Source organism: Cinclus cinclus, chromosome Z (genome assembly GCF_963662255.1).
Source record: "Cinclus cinclus chromosome Z, bCinCin1.1, whole genome shotgun sequence".
Lineage (NCBI taxonomy): Eukaryota > Metazoa > Chordata > Aves > Passeriformes > Cinclidae > Cinclus > Cinclus cinclus.
In genome coordinates this window covers 66,096,450-66,121,697 of record NC_085084.1, presented here as the reverse complement: position 1 = coordinate 66,121,697, position 25,248 = coordinate 66,096,450, and the positions used below count along the sequence as shown (strand labels likewise).

General features: G+C 35.1%; 1 protein-coding gene across 1 annotated transcript in view; it reads left to right on the top strand.

The window, feature by feature from the left end:
- Positions 1 to 25,248, top strand: part of NDUFAF2 (NADH:ubiquinone oxidoreductase complex assembly factor 2) — a 56,905-nt gene that overhangs the window by 20,101 nt on the left and 11,556 nt on the right. Inside the window, exons 2-3 of the mRNA XM_062512940.1 lie at positions 13,175 to 13,264; positions 22,563 to 22,603. Coding sequence (XP_062368924.1) covers positions 13,175 to 13,264; positions 22,563 to 22,603 — 131 coding nt within the window. The remainder of the gene's footprint in view (positions 1 to 13,174; positions 13,265 to 22,562; positions 22,604 to 25,248) is intronic.

Sequence of the window (25,248 nt, the reverse complement as noted above, 5' to 3'; positions counted from 1 at the left end):
AGCATAAGGAAGCTGGCCAAAAGTATAAAAAGTGACTTAGAGTTGGCTCTAAAGAAAAGATGCTACTGAATGCATCTGAAGATTTGTGTAAATGTGATGAGTAAAAAATGGCTGAAGATGAAGGATAACTGAAACCAGTATTTAATTAGAGAATAAAAACCTGCAACTTGTTGTAAAATGTAAGACAGATGCAAAATATATTTAATGTGGACAGTAGAATTATTACACACTAAAATATTTCCTGAAGTATCATAAGGACCTAACAAATAGTACGTCTGCATCTGAAAAACAGCAAAATAGTGGACTAAAAGGAAAGTGATTGGTAGTTTCTTCAGTATAGTATTAATAAGTGTTTAGATAGTATACATACTAGGTGTTTCAGTAGGTGCTAAAGAAAATGAAATGGTGAAAAAATTTTTTAGAAAACAACTTGCCTGATGGATGTATAAGATATGATGTTGGATTAGTCTGATAGCTACTATCCTGTATCATAGACAGGACTTTCACTGTTTGCCTTCAGAAAAAAAAGGTGGATCTCTATGCTTCCCTCTTTTTTATTCTAAAATAAAATCTCTCCTTGGATGGGAGAATCCATTCAAGGAAGTCCACACTCCTGTTTTCCTTTTCAATGTATCCTTTCAATACTTTCTCTGTAGGGCAGTGCTCTGAACCTGCTGTTTGTGATGCAGATTACAAGAGCAATTGAATTTAGAGAGTCTTTAACATTTCTCTCTGCATTGTTGACTGCTAAATTCTGTAAGACTCGTGCCCTTCAGGGCAGGAAGTTTATGTAGAGGAGATGAAATGTCATAGGAAATAACTGTGAAGGTTTTTTGATGGTAGTTGTTTAGTTGGGTTTTTTCTCTTTGTCAAGAGAAAATAGGTGAATAGCAAAGCAGTTTGAGCTAATCTGTGAGTAAGTGAAAGAAAGACATTGAAACTTGTGCTAGTTTAATGGGGACTAGGAATGCAGTTGTAAATATTAATAAACATGGAAGGCTAGTATTTAATAGTAGATACATAGAAATTATTTAATGGTTATCTTTGTCCTTTTACATCAAGCTTTAGAGAACTCTTATAATGCGCACACTGGCTCTTTATGAACTTTCAATGATTCTAAATTATTTTTGTTGCTCATCTCATTGATGAAAAATATTTGAAAATTACACTTAATGCATAGAATAACAGAAAAAAAGAATAAAGTTTGCTTGATTATGCATTAATTAGCATGGTATCACTCCAGATGAGGCTTTCGAGGCTATCATAAATAGTGATATTGGAGGTCACTGAGCAACATTATTATTATTCTTACAGTTTTGCTAATGGTTCAAAGGTCTGGAACCACAAGCATTTCTGGAAACATGCACACAGATTTCTACTATACTGAGAAACATTTTTTGGGAGGCTGGATATTAACAATGTTTCCTTTTAAAAGTTAAACCTTGTGAATATTAGGAGTAATGCTGTTTTATTATAGATGCCATTATCTAAGCAATGCTTATAGAATTCTAGAAATGGATCAGTTTTTGCCTGAGGGATAAACTGACATTTCCATTCACTTTTTAATTTCCCTGGGACTTTACTGGGTTAATATGACAATTTTTCTCTAGGGATCCATCAGTTGATGGAAGTAACTGTGATTCTGTTTCCTTCTCCCTCAATGTTAACAACTGTAATGTTTCTTTCTTTCTCTTCTTGCTGGTGTCCAAGTGCTTTTCCACAGGTTTTTCCTGAGAGAATTTGGGTACCAGGCACTGTACACTGGACACTGTTGCAGTATTCTTTGTGTAGCGCATCCCTGCTTCCTTGTCAAAGTGCCATAACCCATGAAGGCCAAGTAGAACATATGAGAGTTCATGTTCCCAGAGAGGGTGTGGATTTTATGCCCAAGGTGAATCAACTGACTGTCCTCCAAATAATACCGTTTTAACCACTGCATGTGCCTGCTTTGGAAACTGTGTCTTGTTTGCTTTATAAGACTTGATTAAACTTCACATCAATTTTCAACAATATACTTTTCAGGTTTTTTGAATGGAATTATTAGATTACATAGGGACTGCCTTGCAACAGAATACTTTGGATGAGAAAGTAATGGATCTTTTGGGTTTTTTATTATTCATTTCACTTTCCATGATTATGCTGTATTATAAAAATAAGCTGCATAAGGTGGTACTGCTCCCAACCTTTTTAAACAGTCTTGCCATTTACAAACTTTTCTAGTAGTCTTAGGAAGAAGGTGAGAAAAACGGAAACCTTCATGAACTTCTATGCATGTGTGTCTAGGACGTGTTGTTAAATTAGGAGCAAATGTGGGAGAAAAGTAATGCAATCTACAGGTGATGTACCTTAATGCCATAAAAGTTAAAATTTTTGTTTATTTGTTGTACTTCTGATACCTTGCCAAAATGTAAGTTTAATGTCATCCAGGGTTATATTGGAAGGAAAAAAAGGAATCACTTTTTCAGTGGCTTTACAGAGTAGAAGATGGCATTGGGGAAATACAAAGATCATACTAGGTTTTAAGGGATGACAGCTGGGTTTGTACTGCTGTGGGTTTTCTTTTATGCAGCTTTGTGTGGCTTGTTAACACTGTTTTCAAAAGTTTTCATTTAATTCCCTAAGTTTTTAATTACTTTGGTGTTTTCAGCTTTGGTAGGATGCCTAGAGGTTAGCAAGCCTGACTCCACACACAAATTGGAAAATTCTGCACTTTAATGTATTCAATGGAAGTTTAATCAGCTTCTTTTGGAAGTGCTTCAGCACCCTGCATTTTTAATAAAATGTCATGGCCTAGAACTTGGAAGATATGGATAAAATTGATGTAATTATTTTGAGAAATGGTGAGGTTTTGAAATAATGCAAAATAAAATTGAATCCTAAAGAGGGCAATAATTATACAATGATTAATACAGTTAGGAAAGATTTTTTGTTCCTGTGCTTCTGAATTATCACAAACTCTTATCAGTAGTACTCTCAATATTTTGAGAAATAGAACTAGATTATCTTGTTATGCCTACCTTCCTTTCTGGTAGGCTCCACAGATTAAAAAAAAAAACCAAACAATATTCAAGAATCTGTTAAAATGAAAGCTATATATATAGCTATAATACATGCAGTAATTACTGCTCTTACTACCTACCCAAGCAGAATTTATAGCTGAAACTTGTGACTTGTGGTCATGTGTGACAGAATATCGGCTTCACTATATAAAATTACGTGTATTAGAGGAGAGATTGGTGTGTGTCTTTGTTTTGCTATTAAAGCTAATAAGTATATGACAGTGTAAAAGTGGAAGTATCGAGATTATTTGATCTGGATGTTGTAACTCAATGAAACTAAAGCAGAGTTCTGTTGAAATAACATTTTCAGCAAAGTTGAGGGGTGTTTTTGTGATGCTGAGCAGGGCACATTTTAAGAACAGCAAGTTTATTAGGGTCAGTTTAATAAGTGTAGGAAGCCAAATAATTTTCCTCTGAGCAACATGCCCCTCTGACCTGCCTGTTTGCCAGAGAATAAGATTTCATCTCACTAGTGCAAGTCCTTCTCCAACTCCATACCAGCGTTCTTTCCTTGCATGGAGACTAACCTTATTTTTTACATAGATTAGTGCTCTTGCATGTTTATTGGTTTTCAAGTCAGTCAATTATACTTAAGTTTAAGAAACCAGTCAGGAAAAGTGTGTAGATCAGTTTTGAGGGTTGGGAATTGTGATCAACTCTCAGGTCATTCCAGTTCACATAAACCAGAATGCAGGGCAGATAACTGAGGGAGGGGGCAGGGAATGGGAAATGACTCAGCTGAAGAAATGATTTAATGATAAAAGGAGTAGAGATTGCAACGTTATAAAACCTTAGTATGTGAAAAGTCTTTTGCAATGGAATTACTCTGTAGCTCACTTTTAAGTTTCTTTCCTCATTCTGATAATGAACTGAAAGTATGATGTATACAAAAAGAAGATGCCCATTTGAATTTTCTTTAAACTGAAAGACAGTATTGTGTTTTAGAATATGGTATTTGTACTTAAACATCCAATAGTGTAATTCTTTTCAGTGATGGTGAAGTGCAGTTCAGTCCATCCCACTGCAATATTTATCCCCAGAGAGAAGAAAACAAACAGAAAGTCAGTTACTTCTCAGCTACATGAATAGATAAATCATCATTAATAGTGAATTTCTCTGTGTAATTTTTTCTTACTTCCTTTCTATATAGTAAATGAACAAATTAGTTTGCTTGCAAATTGGTAAAGCTGTATTGTTTTATATATTTAATGTCAGTGACTACAGAAGAGAGAAACAAATGTTTCCCTAAAGGAAAATATTTGAACTGCTGTAATATACTTGATAAGCTATGTGTGCCTCCTAAGGTACTAGAAGAAATAGTAATTGAATGAGGAACTTTATTTTTTTAAATTGTGTCCAGAAAACAGTAAACAGTTCAAGACTCTACTAAAGTTTTGATGTTTGTAATTTATGCATCTATTTTCTGTTTTCCATCAACATTTAATGTGATTTGGGACTTAGAAGAAACAAACTATATCTATGAACTATTTGGGCACCATAGGAAATTCTTTAAATTCTGTTGCAACTAATTTCTGGGGGTTTATCACTGCATAATAATGTAAATGAATAGTAGGTTCAAATAGCTGATTTGAGAGAATTTGGAGTGTTTTGAAGTCCGTCCTGTTTTTCTTCTAAAAAGAATTTCTTTTTTTAAATGTAAAATAAAAAAGAGACATAAGTTTTTGTGGGTTATTTTTAACCCTTTCATTGTCAGAGTTGAGATAATGAGGGGGAAAATTACTTGTCTCAATCTGGCAGGCACTATATCTGGGCTGGCTCTATTTTAGTGCAGCTCAAATTCTAACATGAGAAAATTGAAGAAATTTACAATTCAAAGCATGTTTCATGAGGGAGAAATCCACAGATTGTTTTGACACTCAGTTAGAAATTCAGCATGAAGATGGACGTCTCATGAAATTTGCAGCTGCTGATTGAATTTATATTTCCATAAAGGCCATCAACAATAGCAGCCTGAAGGGGAAGTGGGGGGAAAAAATGACAAAACTTGTGAGGCTAGCATTTTTTCCTCAGCCCTATAGTAACAAATTCCTTGTAATAAGGTCCTATACTGACCACGATTAAAGAGAAATATAGGCAGCCAGAAAGGAAAGATTTTTTCAGTTTAACTGATTTGAACTAAAAATGCCAGAATTTTGATATTTAAATATACATTCAGTCATCTGTACAGTATGTAAAATGAAACTGTAAATCGAAGTGTCCTTAAACTGAAAAAAATTACTTACTGATAGTTACAAAAGGTTTATCATACATGTAATTTGATTGTATAATAAATTCCCAGGATAGAAAATTAATGGTATTGAAATATACTAGAATAGGTTATCTTTATTAGGGGTGAAAATCTCATCTCATTCATACACATACACAGATAGGAGAGAATGTGTAAGATTTGAATTTATTTCTCTGAGTAACAAGTCTCATTATGTTGGTCATTTAAAAAAATAAATATGCATTCACATAAAGCAAATTTATCTTATCAGAACCATTAGTAAGAAATGATATTGAGGCAAGTGCTATAACAGAATATAAGACAAATGATATCTTCTTTGGTTACAGTATTTTGTATATTTCTATCTCTTTCTGTTTTTATAGAAGAAAGAGGTCAGGAAAAGGAAAAGATCAAATATTTCTGAAGTATCTTCTTTCATGTTAGAAGCAGTAAAACAGTGTCATTGTTGTCAATCCTTTGATGATTTTGTTTCAGAATATCTGTGTATCTTAAGACTGTGGAGAGAGAACCTCAGTGTTGAGGTGTTTTCTTTAATCTTGGTGTTAGAGATTTCTGCCTGCAGCTCTCAATGCACTGCAAGGCAGCAACACCTACCAAGCGGTGTCCAGAAGCCTGTTCCTCATAGTTTGTAGTCTGCACTGGTGCCATCCTTTGCTGCAGTTAAGGAAGGTCAACAGGTACAAGTTTTGAGGTCAGTAGGCATTCAAGTGTTGCAGAAACTAAAAAGGAAGTTCCAACAGCTGGACAATACAGAGTTGTGGTTCAGTATGGTGAGACACAATTCATGTGGTTTTGATATTTAAGAATCAAAGTGCTTATGTGACATCTTAATATGTAGACATGGGCATCACATATCTTCGCTGCTCACACCAGAGAAGAATGAGGTAGAATGCTAATTAGGTTAATTGAGCAACTTTGTGATGATGAAAATCTCTGTGAGCATCTTTATTTCTGAGAGTTCACATTTTAGAGATTAAATTGATAAAGCATAATAGAGTAACTGTAATTTTTTGGTTATAGTGTTTATAACAGCTTGTGGTTTTGCTGGCTGTAAACTCTGTATCAAACACTTGTATTACAGTTACTACAAGCTATACAATTCTAAAGGTCGCCATCCAAAAGTGTTCTTTCTTCTTTTCTTTCTCTGGCATCAGGGTAAATGCTTTCACATAGAAATTTTTGTATAAATTTACTGACAATTATTCAAATAGTTGCACCTGGTGCAATACTCTTAAATCAATGAGTGCTCAAATAGGTGTTTAAATACTTGATGATTAGGTACTTAGACACTGTGAAAGCACATAGACTTCTGTTTTTTTCTGTTTAGTCTACAATTTAGTTAAGCTAGGACTGTGAAACTAGAACAGGAAAAACTGTCAATATGGACTTAATGCATTTGCTCTTTCTAAATTGAAGAGAGACCACACAAGGTCTGAGAGTTGAGTAGAAAAGTAAAATAAAATAATGTGTTGACTCAGATGTAAAAAGCTTTCTTCTCCAGATCAGTGTTACTGGAAAGTAACCATGCACTCTTAACTAATGGGTACACGCACACAGGCCAGCTTAAAGAAATGAACTTTTGAAGAGAGCTTCCAAAGTAACCTAACAATGTAAAGCTAGAGGCTAATCCCAAAAAAAAAAAAAAAATCTGTTGAGTGGTGACTGATTTTAAGTTGCTAAATATCAATTAAATTATTGCTTACTAATATTTGTTGTTTAACATTGTTTTAAAAAGTACATTTGAAATACTTGTTTATCTTAGAACTGTAATCAAATAAATGAAACATTCTTAATATCTCTATAAATGAAAGATGCCATTTTGTAGAAAAAAGAAAAACATTTAAGGCTCTTTAAATGTTTGTAGGATATGCATATACATGAAGTAGGTAATACATCTCAAATACTTTACCTAACTTTCTTCAGAAGTTGAACTAGTGGGTTGACTGTGGCTGAAACTGATGAGTGTTCTTCCCTAACCTCCACAATGAAAAGCAAACACAGTTCAATAGTAGTACCAGTATTCTTTAATCCATCAAGTGCAGTACAGTATTAGCTGTAATTGTGTTCAGACCTAATATAAGACTGAATTTTCTTTGCAAATCTCACACCTGTAATCCTTTTGTAAAATTCATTAAAATACACTAAACCCGAAAAGTAGCATTATCACCCTGAGAATGTGCGTGCAGCTAGTTGTAATAATCTCTTTGTTCTAGAAAAAGTGGAGATGGTAAATGAGTTTTTGCAGGAGATTTCTAATTGAAATGTAATGAATCATCCAAACCAGTCTGTAACACTGCTGTGTTGGGTCATATTGCAAAATGGATGTTGTTCATGGCTGTGGCTTTCCATTTTATTTGCAATTCATACCCTTGCTGTTACTTACCCATTTCTCTTCCCTATATCACTGCCTTTTTGTTTATCTCCCTGCATTATGTTTTTATTTATAAGAGTACAAGTTACTGTGTGTTTTCTATCTGCTTGCTAAATTCCCTTTATACATGCCAAGTTCCCATTTTAAGCCATTTTCCATACATTTACAGAATAAATTCAGCACCTCATCCTTGGTTTCATTCATATTTTGACAGTAATTGGTAGAAAAGCATTTCTTGAATCTGATAGAGCAAAAGAAACCGAAAGAACAGTTGGGAGAAAGCTTCTCTGTGACAGACCACTGAGCTTCCATCAGCTCTCCAAGGAATTGTCATTTGTGCTAGTATCATTTGCACCTGTGTTCCCAAAAGAATATAATGTTGCATAATTCCAGTAGTATTATTGTAGACTCATTTACAAAACAGTGCTTCTTTTTAAAGACGTGGTATGTATAGGCCTCCACAGATGAGGAGGAAAACATAAGTTTTAGTGGTGAGCAGGGAATGGGAACTGGTGACATTGCATCCTGCTGCCAGATTAAGAGAGCTCAGGGCTACAATGGTTGTGGATAATTAGCAGAGGGATTTGTCTGTCCCTTGAAGGAAATTGTGTCTTGAACAAATGTTACTTTATTTAACTGCCACAGTCTAAGATACAGCAGGTTTTCAAAACATAAGATTTGTGTGAACATATATAAACTCCATGGGCACTGATCCCGGAGGAAGTTACTGGCTTTGTCAGCTGGCAATTCTTTTGGGAAGTGAAAAGGAACTGTGATGTTTGTAGTGTATGGGAGTTTGCTTCTTTGACAATACATGTTCCCAAAAATGGAAGCAATTTCCATGTCTTCAAACTTTCAATAGAGGTCTGAAGAAGCATGTCTGTCTTTGGGAAGAAATTAGTACTTGAAGACTGTGGAAAGCTGAATGTATTGCGGTTAAAATGTAAATAGAAATAGCAAAATTGAAATAGAATTTTTGACCATGAGTGCCTGGTAATTACAGCTATTTTGGACGTGCTGAGCCAGCACTTAACAAATATAATATTGCTTGATCTTGCATTGCTCTAAAACTGGAAATCAGTTTGCTGTAAAACTGGAAATCTGGTTCATTTCAGGTTAATGGAAACCAGAACCATCGAACATCTGTGGCCTTGCTGCTCTTAAAAATTGAAATGTGTTTCTGTTATGATTTTATAAAGCATAAAGCATTTTAGATGATTTCAAGTGTTTTAATTATTGGAGAAAATATAATGACATCTGTAAGTGATAGATGTTAGGTGCAAATACTTTGTTTTTTGTATTTCAGAATACTGTATTGTATGAATGAATATAATGAAATGTTGGAACTTAGTAATTTGCACTAAGCAGAAGTTAATTAACCTCATAGAAATCTAGATTTGAAAAAAAAATCATAATTCTTTGGAAAAAAAGATACTATTTTAAAATATTTATGTCTTTCCTAAGGCAAAGATAATCATTGCACAATCACTGGAATTATGACCATGAGGTAACATGAAGACAGTCATCATTGAACAGATTCCCTCAGCTAAAAATTTATGCAAAGGAAATATAGTGGCTTTCACAAATTAAGACTCACCTTTAAAAGGGCTGTCTTTTGCAACAAACTTTTTTCCCTTCATCAGTGGAGATGAAAACTCTTGGTCTCATTCTGACAGTTGTGGGCTGCTCCCACAGCCTATAGATATGTAAATCTACATTTGTTACTTCTAGAGTAGTTCTTACTCTGCTTTGGATGAAGAACTGCTCATAGTTCAGTTGCTTTGGTAATTTAAGTACTGCTTCACACTTAGCAAAACTACAGTTTATTTGGTGGTTACCTAACAGGAAAGAAATGGGTGACCTCTTCCTTCAATGTTGTAAGATACCACTGAAAAAGATTTTAGAGTAGTGAAGTTTATGTTAGGTTGTTGGCAAGGAAATAATAGGCTGTTAGTGAATGAAGTATAATTTAATCTCTTCAAAGTACACAGCACTTCAGTAAAAAAGTATGCTTTAAAAATGCTTGTTTCATAATGAAGTTTAGAGCACTGCTGTGCAAACTGGTATATGCTTTAAATTCACAAAGGCTGCATATTCAGTCTGTGCATTTTCAAATAAAAAATCTTAGCACAGTGTTTCTTCCATGGACTCTTAGCATGCAGACGTTGCAAATCAGCAAGCCAAAATAGTCCTGGTCCTGGGTTCTCTTGAACATCTGATATTCATTCAGTTTGAATGGGAATTCTTACTGTCACATAGTAGTGTGTGAGAGGGATATCGTATTTCCATCTGCTGACTTCAACACATGCCAGTATTTTATATCTGGCAGGGGCTCTTGTTCAGGCAGCTCAGTTCAGGTACCAGAAATATCTCTCTCCCTGCTGCTAGTCCCATTTCTGCTCTCACTGATTATGTGTGCCATGCTTTGTTTAGCTGTACACTTTGTACAGACTAGTTTGAGGGTAACAGGAAATATTTTTCAAATAATGGTTTTGTAAACAGTGAAAATAAATCTAGGGCTGCTGAAGATCTTTAGAATGGTGTGTATACTTATTTTTTTTTAGACATTGGTATCATAATAGTAATAATTTGGTTATAGATCACCACAGTTTTGGGATTCATTATTTATTTTCATCTGGAAGGTTCTTCAAAGGCTTTTTCTAAATGTAAATACATATATATATATCACATTTAGTGAGTGCAGTGGGTAAACTAGGATATTTTACCCATAGAAAGTTCTTCTTCCTTAGAAGTTAATGAAAAATTGAAATAATAATTTTATAACATCTGTGCATATCTATTGTTAACCAAGGGTATTGTGAAAATATAATCTGGTTTCTAGGCTCCTTAGTCTATCAATAAGGCTGGCTACCTCTGTTTCACTGAATATTTCCTTTGTTGGCTTTGACTATCCCCTTCTTACACCAGCAGGCCACAAAACTTCTGCGAAACATTTTTGTTTTGGGGCTTGTATTCACTTCAGTCACGACAGATAGGTTTTTCCATAGATGGGGACTGAAAGGTTTAGAGAAAATATGTGAAGTAAGAAAGTATATAAATGTTACATATGTAAATACTATATCACTTGCTGAAAGATCTGTCAATTACTTAATGCTTCTTGGCCCTTTGCAGGCTTAAACTGCAGTCTTGGCTACTTTGCTGTTCAGTGTAAACGATGTTGTATCTGATATTCTATGTGAATATGCTGTACATCTGGTAAATTCTTTCTGAAGTGACCTGCTTTTTGTTTTAAGACACAGTTGGATATATTGTATGATATATATAATCCCAGTTTGAAGCATTGATGGTTCTTCAGTGTTTCTAACACCCAGTGGTCACATGAAAATAAGGTTAATTTTAAAGTTAAAACTGTTCTATTGGTGCTGGTTTTAATTGCTTCATATGTATGCACATACAAGAGAAGTTTCTTGCACTGCTGTAGAAAAGACCCAAGTACTTGTTTGAAAATACGGGAATGACTTAAAAGGAAGCAAAACAGTGAATAATGTCAATCTTTAGTATGAAAAAACCTTTCCCTAAATTGTAAAATGTTTTAATTACATTTAAAGAGGCTTCAGTGTGATCTTCCCTACAAAAGGCTATGTAAATTATTTGTCAGTGGTGGTCTGCCAAAAAAAAACACCTTGGGGGACAAGACGAATCAGACAGTTGAAATTAATTAGTGTCATGTGTGCATCACAAATGCAGAGAGGCTTAAAAGCCACCAGCAGCATTCAGAATAACACATTTGGGAAATAATTTCTGAGTTTGGCTCTACAGTGTGATTTGACTGTGTGATCTGGAGGATGAATTTATATGTGAGTTTTATGAAAGCTTGCAGAATAATAATAAGAAGAAAGAAGTGGAAGAAGAAGCACCAGAAGAAGTGGAATATTTTGTTAAATAATACTAGTCACAAGTTGTGGTGGCAGTTTGAAAACAAAGTTCTTCATTATTCTTTCTAATGGCGATTTATTCAGATGGTGTAGTATTCAAATTATGAACAGTTTTTTAAAAGGTGCTATTCTAACAATCTAGTAATTTTAGTCTTAAGTCTATTAACTTTACAAGACTGGAGAAGAATGTTTTTTTCGGAGACTTGTATAGGATCAGCCCTTATCAGATACCTCTTCAGCTTTTCTGGATATCTGTATGGGAACAAAGTAATTCTGTAGTTTTGTTTGCCTTTATAGTTGAACAGTGTAAGAAATTAAATCTTCCATGGTATTGTGGAAAAAAATTATGTTACAGCAAGGTACAAACTACAATTTCATCAGCGTGTAGGAATTGTATACTTATAAACCAAACAAGTATCAATCATATCACTTTCAACACTGATTAAAAATGTTGAAGACAAAGGCATTCTACACAATATTCTTTGCTAGATTGCATATCTTGAAAGAATAAAAATGTTTCATTGCTTAAAAATAAAATATAAAGCTAAAGAAGAATCTTAGAAAAGGAATTTCAGATTATATACAAGTTCTTATTTTACTGTATTAAGTACTTAATAATGAATAATAGTGTGGAGTTTAGCTACTAATGGTTTCAACTCCCAACTGGTATTAAGTTTTAAAATAACTTCATTTGAAATACTTGTTGAAAGCATACTGAAGGAATGAAGTGGATTAATCACTTCATTATGAGATAAATTCTTTTATGCAGATACTTCATGTTTCCTCAAAATGTCAAATTTCTTCATATCAGCACCCCAGGAAGAGAAAAAGCTGGTAGAAAGAGCCTAGGGAATATTGTTAGGTTTTTCTCTGTGAGGGATGGGAACCTTGCATATATTTCCAGTGCTTGCTGATTTTAAAAGCAAATTAAAATACTCTTTCTCCCTACAGTAGCATAATATCTGACAATCTGCTGTGTACCACCTTCCTGTTTGAACTTTTTAATTATTCTTTGACAATAAAAGAATCAGAATGTGGGATATAGATTGAGGTTCACCACACTGTCTCCCCTTTTAATATGCTGAATGCTCCCTATCAGATTCCTACCTACTGGATTTTGGTTTGTAACAAAAAAAAAAAAAATTAGTTTATAGGCAGCTGTAAAAAATCTCACAAGCACAAGGCCATTGATTGGAGTATGAGGCTGCTTTGCAAACGTAACCAGTGAGCTTTAAGTGCTGTTTTTCATCATCAGTAATACTTGGAAGGCAACTTGGAAATAGAACATGGAAGCTTTTCTTGAAGTTAACATTTCAAATTGGCATCTAGATGGTAATAATTTTCTCAGTATTTTAATCTTTTCATCTTGTATGACATTGCACTCAAGAATAAATATGGTTCTTTCAAATTGATAAGGTGATCAGTTTTAAATTTATTTGGAAATACATATTATATAATACATAGTATATATAAATATATAAAAATATAATTATGTATTTATACATTATATATTATATATAATGCATATATATAACTATATAAACTTATATATAAATATGTAATATAAATATGTGTATTTTTCTTTTTTTTTCTGCTATAGGGCAGATTATACCAGAAAGAAGATTTGTAGAAGCAGTAAATCGTGAAGCATATGAATATCAAATTGGTGACTTTCCAGCAGAATGGGAAGGTAAATATTTTATTTCAAGATAATTTTGCATTGAATGTAGGATCTGTATTTTTAATAGAAAACCTGACTATGTGAACAAGTAATTTGTTACCTTTCATTTTAGGTAAGGCAGGCTTTTTTTTAACTGCCTAACAATTATGAATTCTTAAAGTAATCCCTTAAATAATAGGATAAATTTTGTTTGAGATGTTGGTACTTAATAAAAGTAAAGCCTGTGTGGACATGACTTATTCCTGTTGAATGTGAAAATGCTTCTGCCTCTGGAGGATCTGATTGAATAATCAGCATGAAATACATTAAATAATGCAAAACTGCCTTATTATTGCTTCACTGTAATGTTAATGTGTAGGTCTAACAGTTGACCTACATATTGGAGACACAGTGATGGGGCTGCTTTTTGTATAGTGTATTTGGTTTCCTTTATTCTTTCTTGGGCAATCTAGCAGAGAGTTGAAGAACCTGTTAATAATTGACTGTTTTGTCCAACTGCTACTGATTAAATTCTTGTCTGAAAATCTGGGATATAATAAAAATTTCAGGGAAGCTTGCATATTTCCTTAGGACTAGCTGGAGGAAATCCTCCAGCTGGAAATCCTAAGATTGGAAATCTTCCAAGAGGGTTTCTCTTGGAGAAAGAGAGAAACAAGAGAAGTAGTATATGTTCGTCTTTGAGATTGGTAGGTGCTTGAGCCGAGTGTGGGGTTAAATGTGTCTTAAAATGTGTCTAAAAAAAAGTCCTTAAAAAGGACTCTGCGGCATAAGCAAGGAATCCCTGAAATTGCCCATCACTCAGCATGCTTTTTGGAGAGAAAAATACCTGGGCAGCTCCCAGAAAGTTGGTAGGTTTAAAGCAAACAGATTTTAAGCAGTGTTTGTTTAAGCTCTGGAATTCCTTGTCATTGACAATTCTGCTTGCTGGAAGTTTGCATGAGTTCTATAAGAGATTAAAAGTATTGGTGGAAGAAAAGTTGTTCTTTGACACAGATATTACTGTGGTTTAGTTTGTCAGTGAGCTGCAAATGAATTAAATCTACAACATGTTTTGAGGAAATGTCTTAGTGTACTGTCTTTACCTCATTCTTTTTTCTTTATGCTTGATGCTCTTCTCTGAGGGAGATGATGCTGAGCAAGGAGAAAACTTCAGGCCAGTTGTATCCCTTCATGGAGTCAGTAGAGAAATAGCAAACATTCTTGTCTTGCACTATTTATCGTTGCACTAATTTCTGGGATTTTTGCTGTGATAACAGAGGCTAGTATTAAAAGCTGAAAGCTTCTGAAAGGTGTTTCAACACTATTGGCAGTGTTTGCCAACTATGGCAAAACTGCAGTATCAACAGTTTCTGTCATCTACAGCTGCAATACCCACAGTGGGTTGGCAAGTCTTGCTGTAGTTGTTTCTGGCTCTTTGTCAGTCTAAGAGAGCCATCTTCTGAAGGAGAGCAGCAATCTCACTGGCTTGTCCTAACTAAATCATCTGGTGCTTGAATAGATGAAATGCAATTTATCCAGCTTTCTGAAAGTCTTCTTCCTCACCTGAAAGTTCTCTTTGCCATCAGTTCATCTTAGTTCTCTGTGACTGTCATGCAAACACTGCACCTTGGACACCAAGAAGCATATGTGAAGCTTCAGGTAACTTTGCTCTCCTGTGAATGAATTCTCATGAAGTACAATTCAGTAGTCTCTATCTGCACTTGGCTGGAATTAACAAGAACACAACACAGTCAGACTGTCTCAGATGGGTGTGGGTTAGTCATCCTTTCACAAATGGTCTTAGACTGCATTGTTCAACCAAATTGCTATACAAACCCATTGCTTCATGGTATTGGGTTCTGCGTAGTACCAAAAAGCCTCTGCTATATCTCTCTTCAGAAATTTGGCACAAATCCATGTGATTTGACAGTGTGGTGCCTGGAAGGTTGCAGATTTTTGGAAGGTTGTGTGTGACAAGACCTTGAAGTCAAATATCATGTACCTTCATGGCCATATGGACTTACCTAAAAATCTGCCGCTGCCAGACCTGAAACACACTTTTCAAAGGCATCGTGTTCAGATTTGTTTTAGAGAATAAACAAGTAACTGGCCAGTCCTGTTTTATTGAGCTGTGTTTACAGTTTTATTGCTTAAATTCCTCATCTTCATATCCGTGAGGTTTTCCCTTTGTGATACTGTCAGCAAATACAAAGAATTCACAGAGAAAAGGAAAATTTGCAGATTGAGTAGTAGTCTTTTTCTCTTAAGTACTTGTCCTCATTTTGGCCAAGGATGGAGTTAATTTTATTGCAATTGCCAGGAGAGGGTGTGGCTGACAGGGTGTGAATCCAGATGTTATACAATACCACTTCAGGTTATTGTTGGAAGTAGAGGAAGGGAAGGCTGGCTTCTGAGAAAAAGGGTGTGGCTTCTGGTTGGGGAAAAAACGTGGCTGTGGTCATCACATCATTCTCAGTGAGCATTTTGCTTGTAAATTACCCACTCTTTTGTATGTTTTTAGTATTAGTATTTATATCTGGTTGTTTTCTTATCTCGTTGCTGTTTCCAGTAAATCGTTATCTCACCCCATGATCTCTGCCTTTTGTGCCTCCCATCCTCCTCCCTGGTCACCCTCAGTGGGGAATGTAGGTGGAAGATATATTTCCAGTGGGGAATATAGTGGAAGATAAATACTTCAAGTTATCTAACAAATGTTCCCAGTGGGGAAGGGTGGAGAGGAGGAGAGAAGGAGCAAGGGGGTGGCAGTGTGGTTTGGGGAGCTTTTGTCAGAGAACTAAATTGGGGAGTACCATTCCTCAACCCCAACAGTACTGAATTTCTCTCTAGGAAGTACTGAATCTCTCTAGAAAGAAGAGGTACATGCATGCTTTTTTCGCCAGTCCATTTATTCAGCAGAATGGGTGTGTAGTGTATGCTTCTGAGAGATGCAGATGGGAATTCTGGAAAAAATGCTAACCTGTACTTTTTTGTCCAGTCCTTGTCTAACCTTTGCAAACAGTTTTGTAGATGTAGAATTTTAAAAAGACCAAACTAGTACTTCTGCTATGGGTATAGAAGCTGCTCAAAGAACTATTATGTCTTTGCTACATATTGTGGGGTGTGAGGGATGTAGGAGGCTCTGAATTTAAATTCATCACTACTTCTTTTTTGCCTCCTGTAAAAAAAAAAGAATTCTTAATTAGTTAAAAATGAGAAGAAATATAAAGTGTAGATAATTCAAATACTACTGTAGAAGCCAGTTAGCTGAGCAAGGACAGTTTAATTCAAGGTTTTTCGATACTCTTTGTTGAAACGCTCATTACATTTCTGTCCCAATTTTCTTTTCTTTATGGTTAGAAGTTTCCCAGGTCTACAGAATCTGTGCTGAACTTTCACTGTGTGTCTTCTGTCCAGATGCCTGAAAATTTCCCAGTACATTCTTTCTGTGGGTGTTCACATTATAATTTGTATTATTATGGATGCTGATCATTCCAGCAAATAGCCTGAGACTTTACAGAAGGAATTCTAAAATACTTGATGTTTCCTCTGAACAGTAAAAGATAAATATAAGGTTAGGAATTTATTTAATATTTCTTACTTTGTTTTCTCTTTGCTCTTGGGCTCTGCTGGGCACACACATCTCCAGGGCCCTTCTTTTCAAACCCTGTGTATGTACTTTGAAATCCATGTCCTCTGCTTAAGTTTTGGTTGCTCTCCTTCCTATTTCTCTTAGGCTTCTCACTTTTAGGACTGTGCTGAAGAGTCTGGTGCCTTATCTCCTTTACTTGGGACCTGCATTTACCTGTACTGTCTTTGTTCTGCCAGGACTCAGGGTTTTTTTTTTACTTGAGGACAATCCTTAATGGCCATCTCATTTAAAAGCAGTCATACCAGCACTCTTTCACTTTCTTTGTTACCCTGTACAACTGTACAACTGACTGTATGACTAGAAAGTAAACCTCTTGTGACCAAAATTAATAAAAGTACCATCCCTGGAAATAATTACAGACGTCACTTGTCTGAGGAGAGCTTTCACAAAACCAGGGACAAAGGATAGCATAAAGAGTAGTAACAGGCTGTTGAGAAGTTGGAAGAGGAGCCAAATTAAATCTTATTCTGTACCTAGGACATTCCACTTGGACAGCTGGTAACCTAAGGAACTGATTCTGGTGCTCTGTTTCTCAACTTTTAAACATGTAATAAGGTAAAGGAGACCAAGTAGAAACCTATAAAGCATCATCCAGATCACAGACGCAATCTGTGCAAGCTGATTCTTTGACTCTGTGTACTTGTCCTGTGAGCATACTGAGTACAAGGCCAAGGGTTTACTCCTGAAGAATTTGTCTGGAAATTTTATCCTGAAGATGTTGCTTTTAAGTGCTCTGCAGGATTGAATTATCTACATTCTCAGAGCTATGAATTTCATGAAAAGTTCTGAAATGTCCATTAAGGTTTTTTTAAAACAAAATCAGAATCCCTTGTGTTATCGTTAATGTTAGCTCTTTGTACACACAAAAATAAATTAATTATAATTTTAAGAATCTAAAAGTGTATTTCCTCTCATACTATAGTTTTAAATTTATAATGCAATCCATATGTATAATACAAATATTGCCAGTTTTCTTTCAGTGAAGTATCTTATATTTTCAAAGTGTGAGTGCCTACTTTTCCTTAGGCAGTATGGATGCACACAACAGATAATGCTTCTGTATTTTAGTTCTGAATGTTCACCTACTGAAGAATGTGTAATTTACCTTCTCAAGACATGTCCGTATGTTCATGAGGGGAGATCTGTAATTTTACATATCACAGAGATTCAGGAGATGGCATGCTTCATGCAGCATTTTATTGCCATCTACTCCTAATCTCTCTTTTCTTTTCCTTGGTAACATTTAGTGATTAATGGGAGTCTTAATTTGCATGTTCACTTTCATGGTTTTGTAGTGTGTTATCTGCCAGTAGGAGTCTTAAAGTTCAATGAAAATTTCATGTGTACTGGTAAGAATGCAAATGAGTGCTGATGAAAGAGTGCAAATGTCTCAAGACGGGAGATGTCCAGCTTACTTGCAAAATTCCTTTTAGACAAAGGTGGAATTAGAATGAGTGCATTCAGATAAAATTGAAGGCAGCAGTTTAGAATGGAGGCAATAATTCATTTTGCCAAAGCTTTGGGGGCAGATGTTTTGGTTGCACTCAGTACATATATGTTACCTTCTCTGCTGGGTTTAAAACATCTTGGCTGACAATGGCATTTTATTAGCATGGGGAATGGGAATGTCATGTAACAATTCTTCCCAGCTATAACTGTCAACTTTTAATTAAGTATATGCATGTGTGCATATGTTGTTCAAATAAAATGTAGAACAGCACCTACCTACTTTGTTTCCATCCACAAATAGTTGACTATGGTATAAAGCTGTTCAGTAATTTAAAAGTGCATTCACCAAATGTGTAATGCAGATCATAAAGAAAGGTGCAAGAGCTTTTTCTTTACTCAACTGTATACACAGATATATTTCCCAAAGAGAATGCAAATTATATAAACTTCAGCATATTATTTGCTTGAATTTTGTTAAACCCAGACTCAGTAGGAATTGGTTATATCTCTGTACACCTTTATTCTCCCTTTGCTACCATGAATTTCTCTTATACCTGAGTTATGAGGTGTTGGTGATTTTTTGGTGACCCAACTGTGTGTTGGGTGCTCAAAATTGTATTGATAACTTAAAAATCAAAGATCTGAGAGGCTTTTAAAAATCCTCCTGTCTCAAAGAGAACAACATAAGAGCTGTTGAGAATTAAGTATATTAGAGTCCTCCCATTCTTATCCCCCAAAGATTAAGGAGTGGTCAGGTGAATTATTAGTAAAATGTATTTTTTTAAAGACTGATAAAACTATTAGATGCTAAACTGCAGTGTGCTAAAATATACTGAAATCAGGTGGTATTTTCTTTGATTTTAAACTTGTATTGCATCTTCTTGGCTTTTATAAAGAATATTTGAGAAGTGGATTTGCACAGAGGAAAATGATAATGTTAAATCTAACTAACTTCACCTTGTGGATATAAAAAAAATTTAATAAATTTTTGTACTATATTCCTCCCTCAGGTACATGGCAGTGAAGAAATCTTTCATTAAATAATGACTTTCTTATGCAGTTCATGAGAGATATTAAAATTAATTTACTTGTAATAATTCAGTAAATTGTATCAATGTTTGTGCCAACAAGTTTTATGTGCCATTAAGCTGAAAAAGATTTGTACTTCTGACATTTATTAGAAAAACGGAAGGTTAGTAGCTTCAATAAAACCATGTATTCAAGTGTTGTTATAACTGGAAAGGAAAAGAGCACAGTGTTAAAACTGTGTGCATGATTTATATATGCAAATAGATACAGTTCTTTTATGGTATGTTTGTTATGAAAAGTCTGCCTAAATTAAGGTTTGTTTCTTTGCTTTTGAGTGTTGGTACTGAGTTCAGTTAAGGAATGAAAATGTATTGTGTAGTGGTCCTTACTTCACAGCCTCTGTTCACAGGACATATGTGCTTGTGTTGCCTTCACTGTTTTGTTTGCAGCTTTTTAGATGAGGTAGATAATTAAATGATAAAAGCATGTACTAGAATTATTCTGTTCATCTGAAAATCATTAATCAAATAACTGCTAAAAGTGACAGGTGCTCTTGAAAGAAAATCTATTGTAATGTTTATATTTCAGCAGTACTTTCTAACTGCAGCTAATTTTTGGAGTATTTAAAGTTCTTTCTTTAGGGATCAGTTATTATAATAATTGAAATTAAAATGCTGCTGGTGTTTTAAGAGAATACTGGAAATTTCAAAAAAAGTAAATAAATTTTTACTTGCTGAGGGCTGTGGAATTGAAAACAGGGGTACTATCCATCCATGGGTCAGAAGCAAAGCATGGCAAGGTAAAAGATGATATTTTGTTGAAAGTAATCTCTTAAATTTTGATGGTTTAAAGCTTTACTTTTTATGAGATATTTTGAACCTTTTTTTCTCCAGCTGTATAGTATATACAGTATATACACTTTGCTATATCGGAAATCTCTACTACTTTTTGCTTTTTCTGAATGATGTTGCTAAGTATTCCTGTATTCCAAAACCTGTTTCTAAGTATGGATAAAGGTAACTTCTGTCAGGAGTAAAAGCTTATGTCATAAGATTTTCCTTCAAGAGCACAGTTGGTTTTTTTACAGAGTGTATGCAAGGCTACCAGCTGAGAAGTGACAGTCTCAGTTTAGTCTCTCATCTTGCCAGATTTTGCAGTTTGAAGTCCTTGTAAATTTAAATGTTTGTAAGTGCTACAGGTACATGCAAAAAGTTCTCTAGACCTAGTTCTGTAGATTTAATAGAAGATCCCTTAGTTGTATGTTGAATTACCTTAATGGGCTGTTTTTCTTTCCACTGACATAAAACTTGCAGAAAGGGTGATGTTGACTGTTCATAGTTCTGTCACTTCTCCACAATGACAGATTTGGATCTATTTTTTTTGTTAGGACAGCTGAGAAGAGATGACAGGGACTGCTTTTAAGCAAAGTAGTTTGGGAAGGACATTTAAAAGTATGTATCTTCAGGAGGTGACATCTGATAGACAAGAACCAAAAGTATTACCTTGCTTCATATCTTTACAGGTATTTTACCATGAAGATTTACTATTAACCAAGACTGTTGGCCTTGCCATCCTGGCTAAATTCCAAGCTGTTCCACAATTTTTCTCCCTTTGTTCCACAATTTTTCTCCCTTTGTTCATACGTTAATTGGAAGCTATTCTCCCTAGAACCAGTTGCATACTGCTGCTGAAGCCATGGTGTTTAGTGTTTCACCTTCTATGTAATTGCATTCTTAGAAGTGAGATGATGTTATGACTCTGTGCAGGTTGTAGTGTCTTAGGCTTGTCTAAATCATTCATTGGTTCCCCTCAAAATGCAACACAGATTGTATTAGAAAATTAAAATATGGAAGAGCTACTTCTTAAAGTATTTCTGAAACTTTACAGGCAGCAACACGTGAGGCCAGGAATTTGAGTGGGTTATATCAAAATGTTATTTTTGCTCTAGTTTTCAAGCATAGTACCAAAAATCTTAAGTTGAAAAGTTGATTTCATTAACAGGAATCACTATGACACTGCATTGAGAATGCACTATACTCATTGTAGAGACATTGTTGTAACTTAATTATCAAAACAAACATATGAAATAACATCTTGCTGTGTCTCGGTGCTTGGAAGTCGCTTTCCTTATGCTTATCATTCTGTTCATTACTGGCTACTTGCATTCTGCTACTAAGTAATTTGAAAAATTTGGACAGAAAAGACGAATGTCTTTGAAGTATCCAACCCAGAACCTACCAATTGTGTGGATTAAAAAATGTTTCTAAAAAGTTGTGTCAGGTCATTCTTCTAACTAATGTCTGTAATAGTTGGAGGTCTCTCTCTCTTAATTCATTGGCTGTACAAAGTGAGAGTTGTCAGCGTCTGCGATGGGGTGTCTGGATTGTTGCCTCCTGACAGTCCCAGCTATAACAGCACTGTTAGTGATGCGAGTGGGCAATTGTCTGTTTCTTGTTCAGAAAACCTGGGACAAAAAAAGCCACAGGACAGCTGTCCTTGTCACTGCCTTTATTCCTCCATTCCTCTGCTGTCTTTTCCAGCATGAATTAACTGAGATGGATGATCCTTCCCCTAGTCACAGAACCTTTCCCTGCCCTTCCTGGAAGTGGGTAATCCCACAGAGCCACATGATGTGCTTCAGTCCAGGCTCTTCAGTCCCACAGTCAGGTCTGGGGCTGTACCTTTCATACCCGTAAAGGAATTCTGGTAGTAACATAAAAAGCTTACTACACTACCTGGTAGTAACATGAAAAGGTTTTCAGCTTTAAGAATATCTGAAGCATGTACGGGAATTCTTTTTTCTGGAGTGGTCTAAGGCTGTTCTTACTTCCCATCAGTCCACTTGTCATTTCCTTATGGTATACCTCAACTCTTTATTGCAAGCTCAACAATAAGACTGTGCCATAAGCCCTGCTTTTTAAGCCCTGTTTGGACAGCTGAGGTGATGTGTAAACTGTGCCCAAGGTCTCCACACAGAGGTGACACCATCCCCCACACCTCCCTTCTCTGAAAACTGAGTATTGAAACAGGAAATAACATCTTGTGCCTACATTTTGGGAAATTACAGGCTTGCCAGATTGTGGTGAATTCTGTTGTAATTTTTTCATAAATACTTTCTGTTATAAATTCATAATAATTTTGAGTTTTAATACTGTTTGTAATCTTTGAAATAATCAATTTGATTTTTACTTTTTTTTTCAGCATGGATAAGAAAAAAGAGAGAAGATCCACCTACCATTGAGGTGAGATGAAATGTCTTTAAATTTTCAATTGTGGTAATAAAATTACCATCATTAATTTATAATGGACACATCTGTGCAGTAATCTGTCACTTGTTGGGGAGAATTTAGAATGTTCTTTGCCTAACTGATGAAAATACACACTGACTAGATATCTAAAACTTAGAAAAATGTAAAATAAGTGGAAATATAAACTCCATTATTCCTTAGTCATTCTCTGTGTGGATTCTTCTAAGATTATACACATAGGTTCTTTAAGATGATCATAAATGTTGAAGAGTCTCTTCAATTAAAAAAAGTCTTAAATTACTTGTACAGCTTTTAAATTAACGTAAGAATGTAAGACTTTTTCATGATAGTTGATATTAAAATGTGGGTTTCAAACTCAGCTGCCAGTGGATTCATCAAAACAGGAAAACCAATTGCACTAGCATTTTACATTGCTAATTCTACAGGGAGTTGCAGCTATGTCTTTTTCCATAACAGAAGGCAGAGAAATGTCCCACGGTGTCATTCTTGCTAATGAGTTTGTAAAGAGTTTAGAAACAGATTTGACTGCTGATCTGCAGATGCATGCACACACATACATGACTTGCCCAGCATTTCTATTACAAGTTGCTAAGCACCAGCTAGGAATGAGAGAGAAGGCACTGTTTGCTGCAGAAGATTCAAAATTACGCCCGTGGAGGAGGATACTTTACTTGCATCAGGAATAACTGTGTCAAGTTCAGATCCCTGAAGATACCTTGGCATTTCCAGCCCTTTGGTCACTGAGATCGTCTGGAACAACCTGGCCTGTGAAAAGTTGTCCTGACTTGCCTGTGTGTTGAGATGACCTGGGAAGCTTGTCAGCTCATGCTGACAAACTGTAATTAATTGAAGCGAGCTCCCACACAACATACAGCTTTTCAGCTAATTCTCTATGCCTCGCTTTCACATTTGCTTTTACATATGGAGACAGTAAGGGCTATAATACACCCGTGAATCAAAAGTTAGCAAATTTAAGTTCAGTTTATCCTTACACCTATTCAGGGAAGTAGTAAATGTGAGTTTGTTTTTCTATTTTTTTAAATTTTTTCCCTTCCCAATCTAGTTACTTATATAGAGCCATGAAACTGATACAACAGTTGTTCCATCTAACATTGGACTTACTTTAATTACTTCTGGCTTATACCAACTGTATGCAAATAACTTTTATTGTTGAAATTACCACTTAATGTGATACTTGAAGATGGGAGGTGTTGTGTCTTTTGTTCTATCATTCTGTGAGCCAGGCTGCTGTGATAGTTGCTCTGAGGTAAACCTCCTCTGAGGCAAGCAGCCTTGGGTCTGGAATTGATGCAATAAAACTCATTCTGGTGCTAGAGATGTTGGTTCATTTTTGAAACAGGGAGCGAGAGGTCTCCACAGGTGAGAGAACTGTGGAACAATAATGTTCTAAATATTTTATCTTCCAGAAAAAGCAGTTTATGGAGAGTGAAAGATTTCTGTGACTAATGGTGCATTCAGAATTGCAGGATTTCTTATATTTTTAGTTTTGTGAGATAACAGATCTGAGAAATAATTTAACAGCAAGGTCCTTTACCTGCAGGGCTGTGCATTGACCATATCACAGAGCAGAAATTATAAACTAGGAATTTGGAAAAAGTTACCTTTTCAAGTGATCTCTAAATGGTTTTTTTCCTGTGTAAGAAAAAGTAGTTCAAATATATATACATTAAAAATTCTTGCTAATATTTTGAAAAGAGTGCTCCAGTCATATTTTTAGTATGTGGTAGTGAAGCCTAAATGTATCCTCTGTATTACAGAGAATAGTGTGGGGTGCTATATATGATCTTCTCCTAATTTAAAACTGGCACAAACCCTTACATCACAATATCATTGTAAATACATTTGTAATAGTGAAGCACATATAGCATATTGTTTGGTCCCTATTTGTCGGGCTGATTTGCGTTAGTGTTTTAGCTACATAAACTTTACTGACTGCTATTCCATATTATATTCCTCTTTTGACAGTAAAGATGGTATGGTTTCATAGCTGTTTGACAGCTGTGAAATAAGGGAATATTTGTGGCATATTCTATGTTGAAACCCTGTATAACCAATCTCCTTGTTCTTTCATATATTTCTCGTGAAACCAGACTATTTTTGAAAAAGGATGTAAACCCCACAAATTTTGCATTTCTGCAGTAATGACATTTTGCTGTCAACATCTTATTGTAACAAACCTAAAGTTCCTAAAGCATAAGTTTCTGGAGTTGTGCCAATATTCCTACCTTTGCAGTCTGTAAAAATACTTTTTTGGATGGTTATTCTCTCTTTCCTGTCCTTTGCTCCTCATATTTCTTCTTTCTGACATCAAATGACATATGTTAAACTTTATTACCATTTCTGTTCCACTTCTGTCAGCCTACCACCCTGCCTTTTAAAGCTTATGTATGGGTTTTTTTGTATTTGTCTGTCATATCTTTTATTAGTCCTTGGCTATTGATGATACAGGTTGCCCAACTGCTCAGCTTACCAGGTTTCATTATGAGGTCTGTGATGAATTTTTACTTGAAAAGATTAAAGAGATACAGCTTCACAAAGTGGTTGGATCTTACTGGTCACACTGATAACTACATGTTGGGAACCAATGGTTTGGTAAA